The sequence below is a fragment of the Elaeis guineensis genome, chromosome 4, assembly GCF_000442705.2.
Source record: "Elaeis guineensis isolate ETL-2024a chromosome 4, EG11, whole genome shotgun sequence".
Taxonomy (NCBI): Eukaryota; Viridiplantae; Streptophyta; class Magnoliopsida; order Arecales; family Arecaceae; genus Elaeis; species Elaeis guineensis.
In genome coordinates this window covers 20511437-20527199 of record NC_025996.2, presented here as the reverse complement: position 1 = coordinate 20527199, position 15763 = coordinate 20511437, and the positions used below count along the sequence as shown (strand labels likewise).

At 38.9% G+C, this 15763-nt stretch overlaps 1 protein-coding gene across 1 annotated transcript; it reads right to left on the bottom strand.

Annotated features, from left to right (window-relative positions):
* Positions 1-10364: 10364 nt before the first annotated feature.
* Positions 10365-11488, bottom strand: LOC140857196 (uncharacterized). Its single transcript, XM_073255798.1, has one exon. The coding sequence runs from the start codon at positions 11391-11393 to the stop codon at positions 10575-10577; it is 819 nt and encodes a 272-aa protein (XP_073111899.1). The 5' UTR covers positions 11394-11488; the 3' UTR covers positions 10365-10574.
* Positions 11489-15763: the final 4275 nt, after the last annotated feature.

The window sequence follows — 15763 nt, the reverse complement described above, 5'->3', positions numbered from 1 at the left end:
GATCCCATATGTCCACATGAATATTGCTTACATATAATAATTACTTTGTTCAATGTATAGAAAATGTTCTTCCACCAAAAAAATATATATAAAGAGAATGTTAGTAGTACTATCATCTCATACTGCATGCACAGAGAATTTGGAGTCAATTCTTCCCGTCAGCTTTTTTGGCTGGTACCGGCATCCAGAGAAACACAAATGCTCAAACATGATGCCGTGGGAGTTATTTTGGGCATTCTACAACTTAGGTGGGAGACCATGGAAGATTAATTGAGCTTTGCTATACCTCTCAGCATAAATGAAAGAGAGCGTCCGTTTTAGAAATACAAGAAATTTTCGGACAGGCTTTTTCTAGTGCGAACATTAGGAACCCCGAATCCCAGCCCAAAACAAAAGACTGGATAGCTGGGCTTGGGCTTGATATACCTGAGCAAGCTATGGAGGTTGGGCCAGAGAGAGGGAAAAGGCAGATCCAGGCCTACTCCAGTTTCTGTATGTCAAACCATCCGAGCAATATGCGAAGCATTTTAAAGTTGGTGAGAACTAAACAGTAACAAGTAGTCGGACTGACTTTGACTAGCCTACAATCCAAAAGTTTCCTCCAAGATTCTTGTCTGAAGATGTGATGACACCACCACGAGCTAAGTTAAGGTATAAAAATGGGGACTATTGTAGGAAGTGGTCCATATAACAGGTTCGACACAGCAACCGATTTAGCGGTAGAGTTGCATCATACACTTGGATTGGAAAACAGACTGATGGCTTGCACCAAATGCACAGTAGTTTTTAGGCGCTGTGCTGCATGTGTAGTTTTTCTAATCAAATGATCATAATTTGCTTTCATGAAAGTTCGCAATTATGCACTCAGACGTGCATCATCCCTCTGTTCTACAGACCCAAAGCCATTTCACGATATCTTCCCCAACAAATCATTCTAAGAAGCTCATGATCTGAGACCAGAGAGGATCTCTCTATATTCTCCTTTTTCTGTTGGGCTTAATCACTAAATTACATTGCGAATGCGAGGTTTGGCCTCAATCTTCTTTGAATCCCCAACTTTTAAAAGTTGTGGTGTTACACCTAACCTTGTAAAAACATTTCAAATGAGCTATTACCGTTGCTTCAATGTTGCTAAATCAAACAAAACTACATAATTGGCATGTATTTTATGATGTGGTAAGCCGGTGTCAATTACGGGTCCAAAACGTAGCAAAAAGAGACAATGAAGAGGAAAACAAGAGATCTTGGAGAGAACAAAGCTCGTATAGAAGGAGAAACAACAAATGTGTGTGTGCGCACATGCACATGTATGTGTGCATGAGAGAGAGAGAGAGTTGATCTGATTTATGAAAATAGAAATTTCAAATGTTATCATCTCCATTTATTTTCGTGAGGATAACATATCATCGAAGATTTCATGAATAGAGACCGATCCAAAGAGGAGGTTCTTAGGTATAAGAGCCATAGAGTGGGTTAGTTGCTTTTATTTTTTTCTTTCTTCTCTCCGGAGGAGAGGCCCATCTATTTCTTCTTCATCCTTCATTTGATGCATAGAAAAATAGAGTGAAGAATGCTATGTGTGGTATCAGAGAAATTTCTACAACTTATTAAAGAGCCCAGACAATAAAGACTTTGTAGAGTATAGGTTTCTAATGTTATATACTAGCAAGGTTATATGCTGTCTTCTTCAATGTTAATTGGTTATATAAACAAATGTAGTATATGAATAACTATATATTCATTTGCTTGTGGAAAACTTATATAGGATCTCACATATCCCTGAATGAGAACCTTGATGGCTTGGATAGCGGTGATCTCTAGTACTTTCAAAAGCATTGAACTGCTCACCATAACGTTGCTTGTTGCTGGGATTGGTAAATATAGATTTGCACACCTAATATATATATATATATATTATATATATATATATATATATATATATATATATATATATAAAAGTAGAAACTGGGAGAAAGAAGATTAATAATTTAATTAAGCTGTCCACTAAGCAGCCAAATATCACCTACAAATGCCATCTGCATCAAAATAAATTTTCAACATGAAAATAAAAAAGAGTACATAAAAAGCATTATATTCTTAAAGTATTGAAAGAATTTTAAAGGTATTAATAGAAAACAAAGAGAGAATAGACAGTATTATATTGTTAAAGGATTGAATTGAAGTCCACTTATGTAAATTAAATTCTATAATTAAAGTATTATGTTATTGTACTGTCGAAAATATGGATTGATATCAAGAATTTGGATGGACGTTATTTTGCCATGATTAACCACTTCAAATTTCATGAATTTATTATATACAATGATTGGATATTATTTGGAAGAAATTTTTGATTATTGATGATATATAATACTTATTAATATAAATTTTAAAATTATTTTTATTTAGTTATTAATAAAATAAATAAATAATTTTAAAAAATAATAAATTATGTGATTTAGAATCCGTACGCAACAGGCTCAAAATTAGTGAAGGCATAATTAAGTGGCATTGAGTTTAGCTTCACTTTTAGGCCCCATTTGTATTATGTGTTGAGCATGGCATTTTCAATGCTTTTCATGCATCTGGGAAGTTCATGATTTTAGATAAGCTCTAGTCCATGGAGCTTGGTTAAAGATTTGATTTGATTGCAAGAATCCTATCTGATAGGCAACATCTTTTAATATTTGAGCATGCAAGATGTTGATTCATGAATAGTTTGGCTATTAATTAAGCAATGGCTGGGTTAGAGCAGACTAGAAATAGCTGATCCATGAGCATTCAATAAAAATTAGTGTACTCTACACAAAGTAGAGTTCATTGCAAATGCTTCCTTTCAAGGTTATCTAACAATAGAATGATGACAAAACTAGGAATAACTTCAAAAGTCGTCAGCTTAGAAGTTAAGCAAAAATTGCCTGGGTAATAGAAAGATGATAGAATATCTCCATGGATGGCTTGAAGAGTGTGTGTGTGTATATATATAGAATATCTCCATGGATGGCTTGAAGAGTGTGTGTGTGTATATATATATATATATATATTGTTGTAGATCTGTATCTAGGTCTCGGCCTAAACAATCTCGTCATCGTTGAGTAAGTTATAGCTAAGCTACAGGAGATGGCATTTGTTGGATTAGACAAACACGATGATCGCCTAGTATAATTCATTGGATTAGCGGCAGATCTTATTCCTCAGTCTGATCTTTTTTTTATCTCGACCGACGATCTACTTCAAGTCGATCAACTTCAGATAGCAAGATCCTACGTTCCTTGGCTTTGGCAACCTATTAGGTCGGCTATTGTCGAGAAAGATCTACTATCGACTATTGCCTAGGAAGACCTACTAGGTCAATCCTTGCTGAACTATTACATCCGTCTACATGTTCTTCTTCTCCAAATCTGAAAAGTTTAGATAAGATAGAACTCTTTTGTGATCGAATCTCTCATAAAAAAGAAACTCTTCCTCTAAATCTATCCGTCCAATAAATCTGAAAATCACCTGGACTCTGAGTCGAATACATCTCAAACTCCTCTCTTATAAATTAAACGCTTCAAGATCCTCCAAAGGTACGTAATCAATCGACTCCTAACTCTCTCCTCTCATTGTTCTCCATCTCCTAATTTGAGCATCGGAGGGTCTACACCGGAGCCAACCCCTCGGTGTAGACTTATTTTGTAGGTATTCGGGTGAAGTTTCAACCGTAGATCTACATCAGCCACGATTACTTCGGCATCCGACCTTAGGTGGAGAGATCGACAGTAACATTTGACACTAGAAGAAGGGGTCTCTTCGATTAGTTTCGAAGTTCTATTTCGAGACTAGTCCTGAGGTTCTATTTCGAGAGAAGAGAGCTCACTACTAGAAAATCTTCAGATGAAGACTCTTTTACCTCATCCTCAGATGAAGACACCTCTACTTCATCCCCAGATGAAGATACCTTCACCTCATCCCCAGATGAGGACTCCTCCACCTAATCTCCAGTTGAGAACTCTTCCATCTCATCTCTAGTGGAAGACTCCTCCATCTCATCTTCTACTCGAGATCCCTTCATCGTACTTTTTTTCAGAGAGATAAAGTTCGACCTCACTGGCTTGGATTTTGACAACAACAAATGGAGCTAGAAGGAGGGCCCCCAATCTTTACTTGGAGCTTATTTTGAGAGAAAGGGTTTCATTATAAGGCCACAAAAATGAGCTTCAAACGCCTTCTGCCCCTAAAAAGGTCCATAGGCTCATGAGCGCATAAAATTGAGGCCAAGGTAAATCAAAACCGAGGTCGAGATAAAACCTAAAACTGAGGCCGAGGTAAATCAAAACTGAGGCTGAGGTAAAATCTAAGATCGAGATTGAGGTGAAAATCAAGATTAAGCGAAGGTGAAACCCAAGGCCAAGGCCGAGGTAGAGATCAAGATCGAGGCCGACTTATCAATTCAAAGGCCGAGGTAAATCAAAATTGAGGCTGAGGTAAAATCTAAGATTGAGACCGAGTTGAAAATTAAAATTAAGCGAAGGTGAAACCCAGGGCCAAGGCCGAGGTAGAGATCAAGACCAAGGCCGACCTATCAATTCATAGGCTGAGGTGAAGATCAAGATTGAGTGAAGGTGAAATCCAGGGTCAAGATCGAGGTAGAGATCAAGACCGAGGCCGACCTATCAATTCAAAGGTCGAGGTAAAAATCAAAATTGAACTGAGGTGAAACCTAAGGCCAAGGCCGAGGTGAAAATTAAGACAGATCTGAGATGGAAGTCGAGCTACCAAAGACTGAGCTACAGAAGGTCGATCTCTTCAAAATCAAGCTTTCAAAAAATCGGGCTCTCAAAGATCGAGCTTCGAAAAGGTCGAGCTTTCCAAAAATCTAGCTTTCGAAGGTCGAAGTAAGAAGATTAACTTGAGAATGCCAATATGAGAGAGCCGATTAAGAGGCAAATTAATTAAAACAGGATAATACGACTCTAATCACCTATTGTTCTCTTTATTATTATTTCGAAGCTCGACCTAACATAGAAAATGGAGGGCCTAGCCAGAGTCGATCTGGTGAGTTCTTTCATTCTTTATACGCATATCTGCAATACAAATCTCCAAAATACACGATTCTCGACTATAGCCGAGGAGTGGAACGTGTTTTCCATATGGTTCTCCAAACATGTGCTTCTCGGCTACAACTGAGGAGCGAAATGTGTTCTCCATCAACTCTCCAAAACACACGATCCTTGGCTACCGTCGAGGAGTAGAACGTGTTCTCCATGCGGCTCTCCAAAATACACAATCTTCAACTATGACTGAAGAACAGAACGTGTTCTCCATCAACGCAAATATGCGGTCCTCGGCTACGGTCGAGGAATGGAACATATTCTTCATCAACACAACATGCAGTCTTTGGCTACGATCGAAGAACGCAATGTGTTCACCATCAACTTAAATAGACAATCCTCGGCTATGATCGAGGAACGAAATATATTTTTCAACTTAAAATGATTTTTACTCATGATCGAGAGAATCGCCTACAACTAACATGTGCTATCTCGAAGAACTTAATAAAGATCGGTAATTGATCTCAACAATTGGCTAGGTAAAGAAAATATTTTTATTGAAAGAAAAAAAATTTTTACAAGTAAAGATTGGCCCGTTACAAAATATCTCGGTGACAATTGAGGTTGCAACATGGAACCGATCAAAGAAGCTCGGACTTGCCCGAACTGGAATATAAAAAATAAAAGTGAAAGCAAAAAGCTTTAGGCCTAGGGGGCAGGTGGATGTTCAACTTCAGCTTGGTTGGAAAGAATGATAATAGCCGGAAGTGGAGCTGAAATCAATTCTTCGACTCTCCTATCCTTCCGCTGCAGATTGAAGAGATCTTCAATCTGCAAACCTTCATCTCTGCCCTCATCGACCTCCTCCTCATCGTTCGACTCCAATAGGCTAAGGTCGAAATTCAGAGCTATCTTCTTGACTTTCTCTTTAAGGTCGGCAATACCTTGCACGTACGAGACCACTCCGAAGTCTGCTTTGATGTTACAGAACTTGGCCGAAGATTTGAAGGCCTCAACCGCGGCGACCTTGGCTACTTCGGCTCATCCTCGTACTTTTTTTCTCGGCTGATAGCCGAGCTTCAGATTCGACCCGAGCTTTAGAAAGCTCGGATTCCAGTCGCTTCATTTCCTCCTCCAGCGACTTAGCCTTTTCTTCGGCCTTAAGTTTTGCCAGTTGGGTGTCATCCGTCCTTCTGCTAGCCTAGCCAGCCTTTTCCTCGACCTTCCTTGAGATGTGCCGAGCTTCATGCATCACCTCAGTATAGTAGTCTACATGACGGGCGAGCTAAAAAAAATTTTTTTTAGTATCAAATATCGAGATCGATAATGGCCAAGCAACATGGAAAAAATCATTGCTTACCCGAAGTATAAAGTCGTATACATCATGCATACACAATGCACCGCCTTCAGCATTGAAGGCTTTGACATCAGTCAGTAGGAGGATCGACTGGATCAAGGATCGGGCAACTCAAAAATTGTTTATGCCCATCCTGGTGTCTTGAGCCTCGATGCCTAAAGAAGCTTCCACCGGAGCATAAGACCCAATCTGTGCATCGAACGGTCGCACAAACATCTTCATGAAAATTCGGGGCCTGCCCGAACTCCTCTGTGATGAAGATGCAAAAGGTCGGGCGGCAAGCTCCCCTAGAATAGCTGATTGTAGCGGCACCACTATCCTCGCTAGTGCCGATGACTCCCTCCTCGGAGTTTCGCTCAGTCTCAAGGAGCCCCTAGCAATGGGTTGAGCAAGAACGGCCTTGGTGCGGCCGCACTTTGGAGCTAGGGCCGCGCTTGTCTTCTTTCTCTTCATTACTTGACGAAGAGCCTCAGTGTCCTTGGGGTCCATTTCTACATGACATACGAAGTCAGTAAAAAATACAAAAAATGACAAGCTAAAAAATATTATGAAAAGCAACTCACTCTTTGGATCGGTTAGGCTTAACCCGATCCTGAACAAAGTGTCCTCGATAAAAAACTTAGCTAGTGAAGGGAGAGTCTAACTGAAGATCCGCTTTAACACCTCGACGTCAGACAAAACTGGAGCCCTAACCGCCGACCTATAGGGTCTACCCCATGACATGTAGAAGTCCCAGTGTTGCTCGATCAAGATGAAGAAAAAATGCTCCTTCCAGTTGTGAACTGAGGAAGGAGCATATTGAAAGAGACGATGTCCCCATCGAGGAGAAATATACCACCATCCGTTCTCTGTGGGATGTTCTTTTAATGTGAAGGAGGCCCGAAGAAGACGGGAGGTCGGCTTGACCCTAAGGAGAAGGCAATGAGTGAAGAAGCCTATGATCTGGTGCCACGAGTTCGGTGCGACACCACAGAAACTTATTTTATATAATTTAAGAAATTTCACTATGCGATAGTGGAAGGGCAACCAAACTCCGGCCTTCAGAACTTCCTCATGTAGACCAACCCGACCTGGATGAGGAAAAGCTATTCTTTCGCCCAGAACGGCCATCTCGAATTTATACTCAAAAGAAATTTGGTATTTTAATCTAAGGACTTCTAAGTCCTCAGAGGTAAGGACAGAATCTACCCTATATGGACCGAAGTCCGGAACCTCAGGTCTTCCCGAAGAATAAGCTATGTCGGATTCAGATCTATATTTTTAATATTATCTCCCGAGCTTAATGTCTCGGAGGTAACACTCCTAACGTCATCGTCCAAGCTTAATGCCTCAAAGCTCGCACTCCTAAAGCCGTCACCTGTGCTTCAGGTGTCGATAGAAAAGCTAGAGTCACTCATAGCTGAAAAAAAGAGGGACTGACCTAAAAGTGAAGTGGCCGAGCAAATAGGGGATGAGGAACAAAGGAAGACTAACTAGCTCGGCTTTACTTGAGCAGGTTTGTAGAATCACCAAAGTGCCAGAGTTATCCCTTTTGAATAGTAGAAGCAGTAAAAAGGAAGTTACCATGGTTCTATTTATAGAACCCCAGAACAGCTCCGATCTACTGACAATTTACCTCCTCTAACTGATATTCGATAAGTGTCGCCTGATGATTGGTCGAAGTAGGGCTTCCACGGATCTGAGAAATCGATGCTCCAGATTCAAAGATGGTTTGCCTCAATCATTCAATTCTTGACGTGCATCCTTAATGAACAGTGATCCTCTCAGCCTCAATCTCGAATTCAATACTCTCTTCGATCGATCTATTTGTAGCTCAATCTTAAGAGTGGGAGGCATCTATTGTAGATCTGTACCTTAACCTTCGTCTAAACAATCTCATCACCATCAAGTAAGTTATAGTTAAGCTACAGGAGATGACATTTGCTGGATTGGATAGATACAGTGATCGCCTAGTATAATTCATTGGATTAGCAGTAGATCTTTTTCCTTAGTCTGATCCTTTTTTTGCCTCGACGGATGACCTACTTCAAGCCGATCAACTTCAAATAGCAAGATCCTACATTCCTCGGCTTTGGCAACCTACTAGGTCGGTTGTTGCCGAGAAAGACCTATTAGGTCGATCCTTATTGAACTATTACATCTATCTACAGGTTCTTTTTTTTTTCAAATCTGGAAAGTCTATATAAAGTAGAACTCCTTTGTGATCGAATCTCTCGTAAAAAGAAAACTCCTCCTCAAAATCTATCTGTCCAACAAATCCGAAAATCATCCGCATTTCGAGTTGAATATGTCTCAAACTCCTCTTCTATAAATTAAAGGCTCCAGAACCCTCCAACGATACACAATCAATTGACTTCTAACTCTTTTCTCTCATCGTTTTTTATCTTTTGACTTTAGTGTTGGAGAGTTTACACCCGAACCAACTCTCTGGTATGGACTTATTTTGTAGGTGTTCGAATGAAGTTTCAACTGTGGATCTGCATCAGCCATGACTATTTTGACATCCGATCTTAGATGGAGAGAACAACAGCAACACGCGCGTGTGCGCGTACACACATACACACACACATATATATATATATATAAACAAAAAGCTTTAAAACTAAGCTATCATCTAAGAACTCGTTAATTGTTGATAATTTTTTTCGGAGCATGGTATTAGAGTGATTCAAGTGATTCATGACATTGGGAGCTTAGGAGCATGGTATTAGAGTGATTCAAGTGATTCATGACATTGGGAGCTTAGCAATCTAGTCATTGGTGTACCAAGCATGATGTTGGGTCCGACAAAAGCATCATCCTTATCAGAGTTGTTGGTAAGGGTCCACAAGTCTAGTTTCTAAAAGGTAACCGGTGCTCTGTGTTATTGTTATCCTCGTCTAAAAGTCTTTATAGGTTAAAGCTCATACGGCTGGAAATAGATCAGATGCAAATAAGAGAGTAATATATCTATATCTATATTTAATTTATTTAATAAATAAAAATATTTATATGAATAATCATATATAAAAATTTATATTTAAATTTGATTGAAATAAATATAGATATAAATTAAATATCAAAATTATGAATATAAATATAAATATAAACTGAATGATTAAATTTTATGATCATAAAATTAAAAATATTACTAGATGAATAATAAATCAAATTAATAGTATATTAATATAATCATTTATTTCTTTTAAAAATTCATGAATGTTATATAAAATTAAATAAAATTACAAATAGAATCAAATATTTGATACGAAATAGATAATATCTATCAATATTCATATCTATTTTTTTTAATAAATATGAATACAAACACAGATGTTAATTAGATACTTAAATTTTTATTTATATCTGAATAAATTTGGATACAAAAATAGATCAAAATAAATATTATCTGATTTATTTTCACCTCTAAAAGTTCACCATATGGATGGGCAGCAAGAAAACAAATGCTTCCCTATCTTGGAAGCTCCATACTCTCTAAATCTCTTATTTTTATTTTGACTAGGGCATCTTGGATCTGTAACCGATATCTTCTTGTCATGTCATAAGATACATATTATATGTACAATTTCATTTAATTTAACAGTATCAAAGTAATGATAATAGCTTATTTGAGATGTTTTTATAAGATTAGAAGTAACATTGCAATTTTTAAAAGATTGAAAATTTTAAATAATTTTAAAATCAAATCTTAAAAATTAATTTTATAATTAAATATTTTTAATTATCAAAAAAAATATTATCATGTATCTTCTTAGCTTCTGTAAAATAAATAAATAAATAAATAAAAACATTCAGATTGAAAAATGATCTTCTAATCTATGATGTTGAGAGTTCAAACTCAATGGCAAGTCATCAATAATTTAACCCCAAGACAAATCGTAAAATGGGTATATATAAAGCTACCATTACACCATAATCTGTCTGATAAAGGCCAGGACCTGTTTTAGATAAACAAATCCTTCACACGACTGGTCTCAAGAAAAAACCACTCTTAACATTCCTGCAGCTATTTTCAGAGAACAGAATAATTTCACCGCTGATTGTAGAAGAAGAACAAAAAGTGGACGGAAGCATGTACGTATACACAAACAGCCATCATGATTCAGCTAGTTAGCGTACAAAATTGTGAAAAAAACTTTTTAAAAAATGCCTTGGCGAGTGGCGACTCATCTGAATAAAATTTTTTAAAAGAAAAAAGGGCTCCGAATTAAGCTTTTTCTCGTCAAACCCTTCCGAGAAGCCGTGGAGACCAACAGCCCCACCCCCAAACACACCACCCAAATCCCCAAATCCACCGCCCACCTCACCCCTTCCATCTCTAACCCATCCCCACCCTTCATTCCCTCGCCCTCCTCCGACTCCCCACCGTCCGATCCCACCACCTCCCACCCCTCCATTTCTTCACAATCAAAGCAATCCCAGCCGTCCATTTCCTCTGGAATCTGCTCCAGCTTCGAACAAAACCCCCTCCGCTTCTTCCTCCTCCTCCTCCTCTCCCCCGCCGCCGGCGACCCCATCTCCACCTTCTCCCTCATTATCACCCCTTTCTCCCCGGCCACCCACACCTCCGCTGCCGCCACCCCCATCTCCGCCTCCGTGGCCCAGCGGCACTCCATTCTCCAACACCCGACGCCGCCGACACGCTGGAACACCCCTTTTAGAGCCTTCTGCGCCCCGATATACACCTCGAACCGCAGCCCCTCTCCGGCCCGCACCCGGTCCGTGCTCGCGTACACCACCTCTTCCGCCTGCTCCCCGGACCGCACCCGGTGCAGCGCCACGATCGCCGTCGCGTCCGCCGGGATCCTGTCATCATTGACCTCGATCAAATCCTCACTGATCCTCGGAATGTAGACCAGCGTCAGCGTTTGAGGCAGCGCTGTACGGTGGCCAAAGGCGGCGGCGGTGAGGGAGAGGCGGAGGTAGAAAGCTCGGATCTTGAGGCGGTCGCGCTCCTTCGGATAGGAGAAGAGATCGGCGAACTCAGTGGTCGAATGGCACATCGTTCGTTAGTTTTTTTTCCTTTCCCTCTCGGTAGACGTAGTGTTCAGGAGAGGTACAGGGACGATGGTTTATTAGAGGAGGGGAGGCGGTTTTAGGAAGGCAAAACTGGGGGCTTGGAGAAAAAGACGATATATTATTAGAAAGGGCCCACGGATTGCCCACGGATTTCCTTTTTCCGGCTAAGTTCCCATCGGAAACGAGGGACGAAGGCGTGCGCCCAGCACACGGTTTCGGTGCGGACGTGGAGGGAATTGGACACGAGTCATGGATGGAACGGACGGCGGTAGGGTATTTGGAAGGTAGCGTAGCCGCGTGATTAGTCGGCGTCAGACGGGACTCGGGTTGGCGTCGTCTGGGTTCGGGCTTTGAGACGGTGAACCTTGGCTGCAGATGGATCCCCGTGGTGAGGCGCCTCTAGGGGTGAGCGTGATCCTATTTAGACTGATTTCATGTCCGAATCTAAATCGAATTAATCTTAAATAATTTGATATTTTTAAAAATCAAATCAATAAAAAATTAAAATTAAATAAAATTAATATAATTTAAATAATTTAATTTATCAATTTATATTATTATTATTATTTTATAAATTACGAAGACTTGTTTTCTTTTCACATAAAAGTATCATCAAAAAAATTTATCAAGTAAAATAATTTAAATTGATATAAGATATTACCACTCAATAAAATAAAATTTTTAAACAAATATCATCATTAAGGATTAAATAAAGATCTCCAACACGTTATAAAAAAAATAAATAATATAATAAGTTACTTGATGTTTATGACTAATCAATATAAAATCAAATTGATAAACAACATTATAAATTTTAAATTATTTTTTAATATATTAATATTTTAATATAAATAATATCCTAATCAAAATGATGTTATTTTATTAAAAACGGTTTTTTAGATTAGATTTGATTTGAGAATGATTTTATTTATTGATAAATCTAAATCAATCTAATTTTATTTTTTATATATCAAAAATTAATAAAATTAAATTAAATAAAATTTTAAATCTAATCAAATGTACGATTTGAATCGGTTTTATCGGTTTGATCGATTCAGATTCAGTTTTTACTCACCCCTGGATCTCTTGGTGGTATGTTGTTTTTTTTTTTTCCTTCTTTTTGTAACATTATGTTGGTTTTCATTAGATGGTCCTGTAGTGAAAATTTAATGCAGGGGCAAAATGATAATTTTAAATTTTTTTTAAAATTATTATTTTACAGTAAAATTATTAATTAATCTTATTAATTAATACTAATTAACCCTACACTAGGATCTACATATGATACAACAGCATGCATTTAAATTTGAAATTCAAATTTGAATCAGTAAACCTTTTACAGTACTGTGTTCAGAACACATCACCTTTTGCGGGTAGTCGATCACCGTAATCTAATCATCATCGGGGGGCTCTAATCATCACGTCGCAGCCACACAAATGTCTGGCCTCTGCGGATCGTCCACACGAAGCTCCGGTCTGATCAGCTCCTCACGAATGCTAGTTCGTGATTTCACCCTTTTGATGGCAGATGTTGATCGAACTCCTTCGATCAATGTGTGCCGACTCCTCGGATGCTCCGGATCATTTGCAAGGTTGCTTGAGAGGCTGATGGATCTCTCCCTGAAATTTGGTGGACTCACGACACTCGTGGCACACCAATCTCACTTCCCAAACCCTAGGTAGAAACCCTAGGGTACACACTAGAAACCCTGCGCTCAATTTTCTTTCTTTTCTTTCTTTTTCTCTCGGAAGGTTTTGGACCTTCACCTTGCGCACAAACTTTCCTCACGCCCCAAAGTTTCTCTCCTAAAATTTCTACGCACGTCCCACCTTTCTCCTCTTTTTAAAACAACGTCGAACGTGTCTTATCCGCGTGAGAGGATAAAGATAAGTGGTTGCACATTTGAATTCAAATCAAATTTGAATTCAAATGCAAAACCAACTCATCCCTATCCACTTGTGCGGGAGAAGAGAAGGGGCGTGAGTTGATTTGCGCATGGAGAGTTTACACGAGAAACATTTTCTCGTGTAAAATATGGGGCGCAAAAGATAAGACCATGGCGCATGGATTAGTTGGTTGCTCATTCAAATTCAAACTTTCTTTTGAATTTGAATGGCCAACTAACTTATTTTTATCCAGATATTTGGCACACAAGGGTGGGCGTGGGATGGCTTCTGCGTGGAGAAAATTCACGAGAAGTTGCTTCTCGTGAATTTAAATATGCACAGAAGAAGTGAGGTGGCGCAGGGAGAAAAGTTAAGGTGGTTTGAACCTAATTGAGCCAACCTAATCTAAATAGGTTAAGCACAATTAGAATAAATTAAATCCAACTTAATTAGGCTTAATTAGGCTCAATAAAATCCTAATCAAATCAGAAATTAACTAAACCTAACCCCTGATCAAATCAGGGACTAAACCACCTTAGCGATTAGGTCAACATTTAACCTAATCGGGTCAATCCAAACTGAATCTAATTCAATTGGACTTGATCCAAAAATAATTACTCAATCAAATTGAGTTAATTAGCGATCAAATCACTAATTAAACCTCTCATAAATATTGAGTCCAAATCCGATGGGCAATCAGGAATCAGAGACCATCGATATGAAACCCTGATCAAAGAGTTCAAATTTAAAATTCAAAATTTAAAATTCAAAATTTTGACCCCGGTACCCAAAATGTGTGGAACTCATGATCAGAGAATCCTAATTCTCAATCATAGAGTCCCAGACACATAAGACTCATAATCAGCCATCTGATCAGAAAGGAACCACTAATGTGTGTGACCCCGCAGGTTCGAACCTAAGCCGGTAGCACAGGAACCAATTCCTGTACTAATCGAAGTGACCATCTAGCAATGGTACCCGATGACCGGATAGGTCGAATAATCGCAATCGCAACATTCAGAACCTACATGAATATGGTTACCGTATAATTCATCCCTTTTGACCCCTGTGTTTAGGACGACTCAGGGTTAAACTGTCAACCCTGATGATATCATCCGAATCGTGCTCAACTCAATTAGTCCTGTGACTCCTCACTAGGACTATCCTGGCCAAGGTTTTGCTAAATTGAAACACGACTGTACACAGCTCCTAAACTGGAGTGGTCAATCCCATCTTGACACACGCACCGACAAGTCAAGTACTTGACTACATCCAGCAGCCTTCCGTCATTGAATTAGAAATTCAGATAGTCCAGTGCCTAAGTGCAGTGCGTTGCTTGCAAGTCACCGTGGCGGTCTCAGGTCGGAGGGACATTTATACCCATATCCCATCGGAGCAAATCTTGACAGCAGAAATAGCTCCGGAGTTGGTCACGTTCAGTGCAGATGTACCATTACATCTCATCTGTATGCCATACCAGTGTCTCCACACTCTTTGGTTATGAGGACAACCAACCCATATGGCACACAACGACCTATGCTCGATAAACGTTGTCGTCCTTGGTAACAATGTATCATTTGGTCGCGAACATGTTTAAGGACTAAGCGACAAATCCTCTTTTGTCGAGTCTAAATAGTCCTAAGGACTTCACCACAACACAGGAGTTCATTAGAAGATGAAACATTTATGATGAAAAAATATTAAAATAATTTTTATTTATTTATAATTTATGTACTAATATAAAAAGAGTACAACCGTCAACAGACTGACGATTGATTTTAGGATACTATTCTCAATAGATCCTACCTTGCGTATATGGAGTTTGGACGGCGAATTTATGAGGAATGCTGTCTCGGTGTGAACTGACGATCCGGCTGCTTCTGCGTTCCGCATTGGCCGTTTGTGGGTGGGTGAGGATTGACTTCGTTCGGCGCGGAGACCTTGGCAATTGCAGCACGGGATTCTGATGTATATGGCGTGAGAAATCAAGTGATGCTGGTTTCATACTTCCACATACAGACAACACAGGTAGCACTAACGCGTGGTAAATAGTAAGTATTAAATAATAATGGTAATGCACTTAGCGCATGTTTATATTTATATATATCTATGTATGTATGTATTATATATGTGCGTATGCAGAGATATATGCATATATATTAAATTGATTGTACATAAATTTTTAAAAAATTATTATATATAAAAAAATATTAATATCCATTTGCATAAATTTTTTTGAAAAATAAGTTTTACTACAATACTCCAAAAAGTATTTTAATCCTTGCGCTGCTGTTTCATCTTCGACTGTTTGATTCAATATGGCCGGCTCAGATTAGATTAGGAATAACCAATTATAGCAGTTAGATATATGGCTAGTGCGATAAATATTTTAAACTTCAAATTCATTTTAATATTGAAATTGATCGCAAATCTAATAGTCATCTGGAGCTTTAGGGGCTTCTTTTCA

Coding starts and splice junctions, on each gene's coding strand:
- LOC140857196 (XM_073255798.1), bottom strand. CDS start 11,393: ATGTGCCATTCGACCACTGAGTTCGCCGATCTCTTCTCCTATCCGAAG.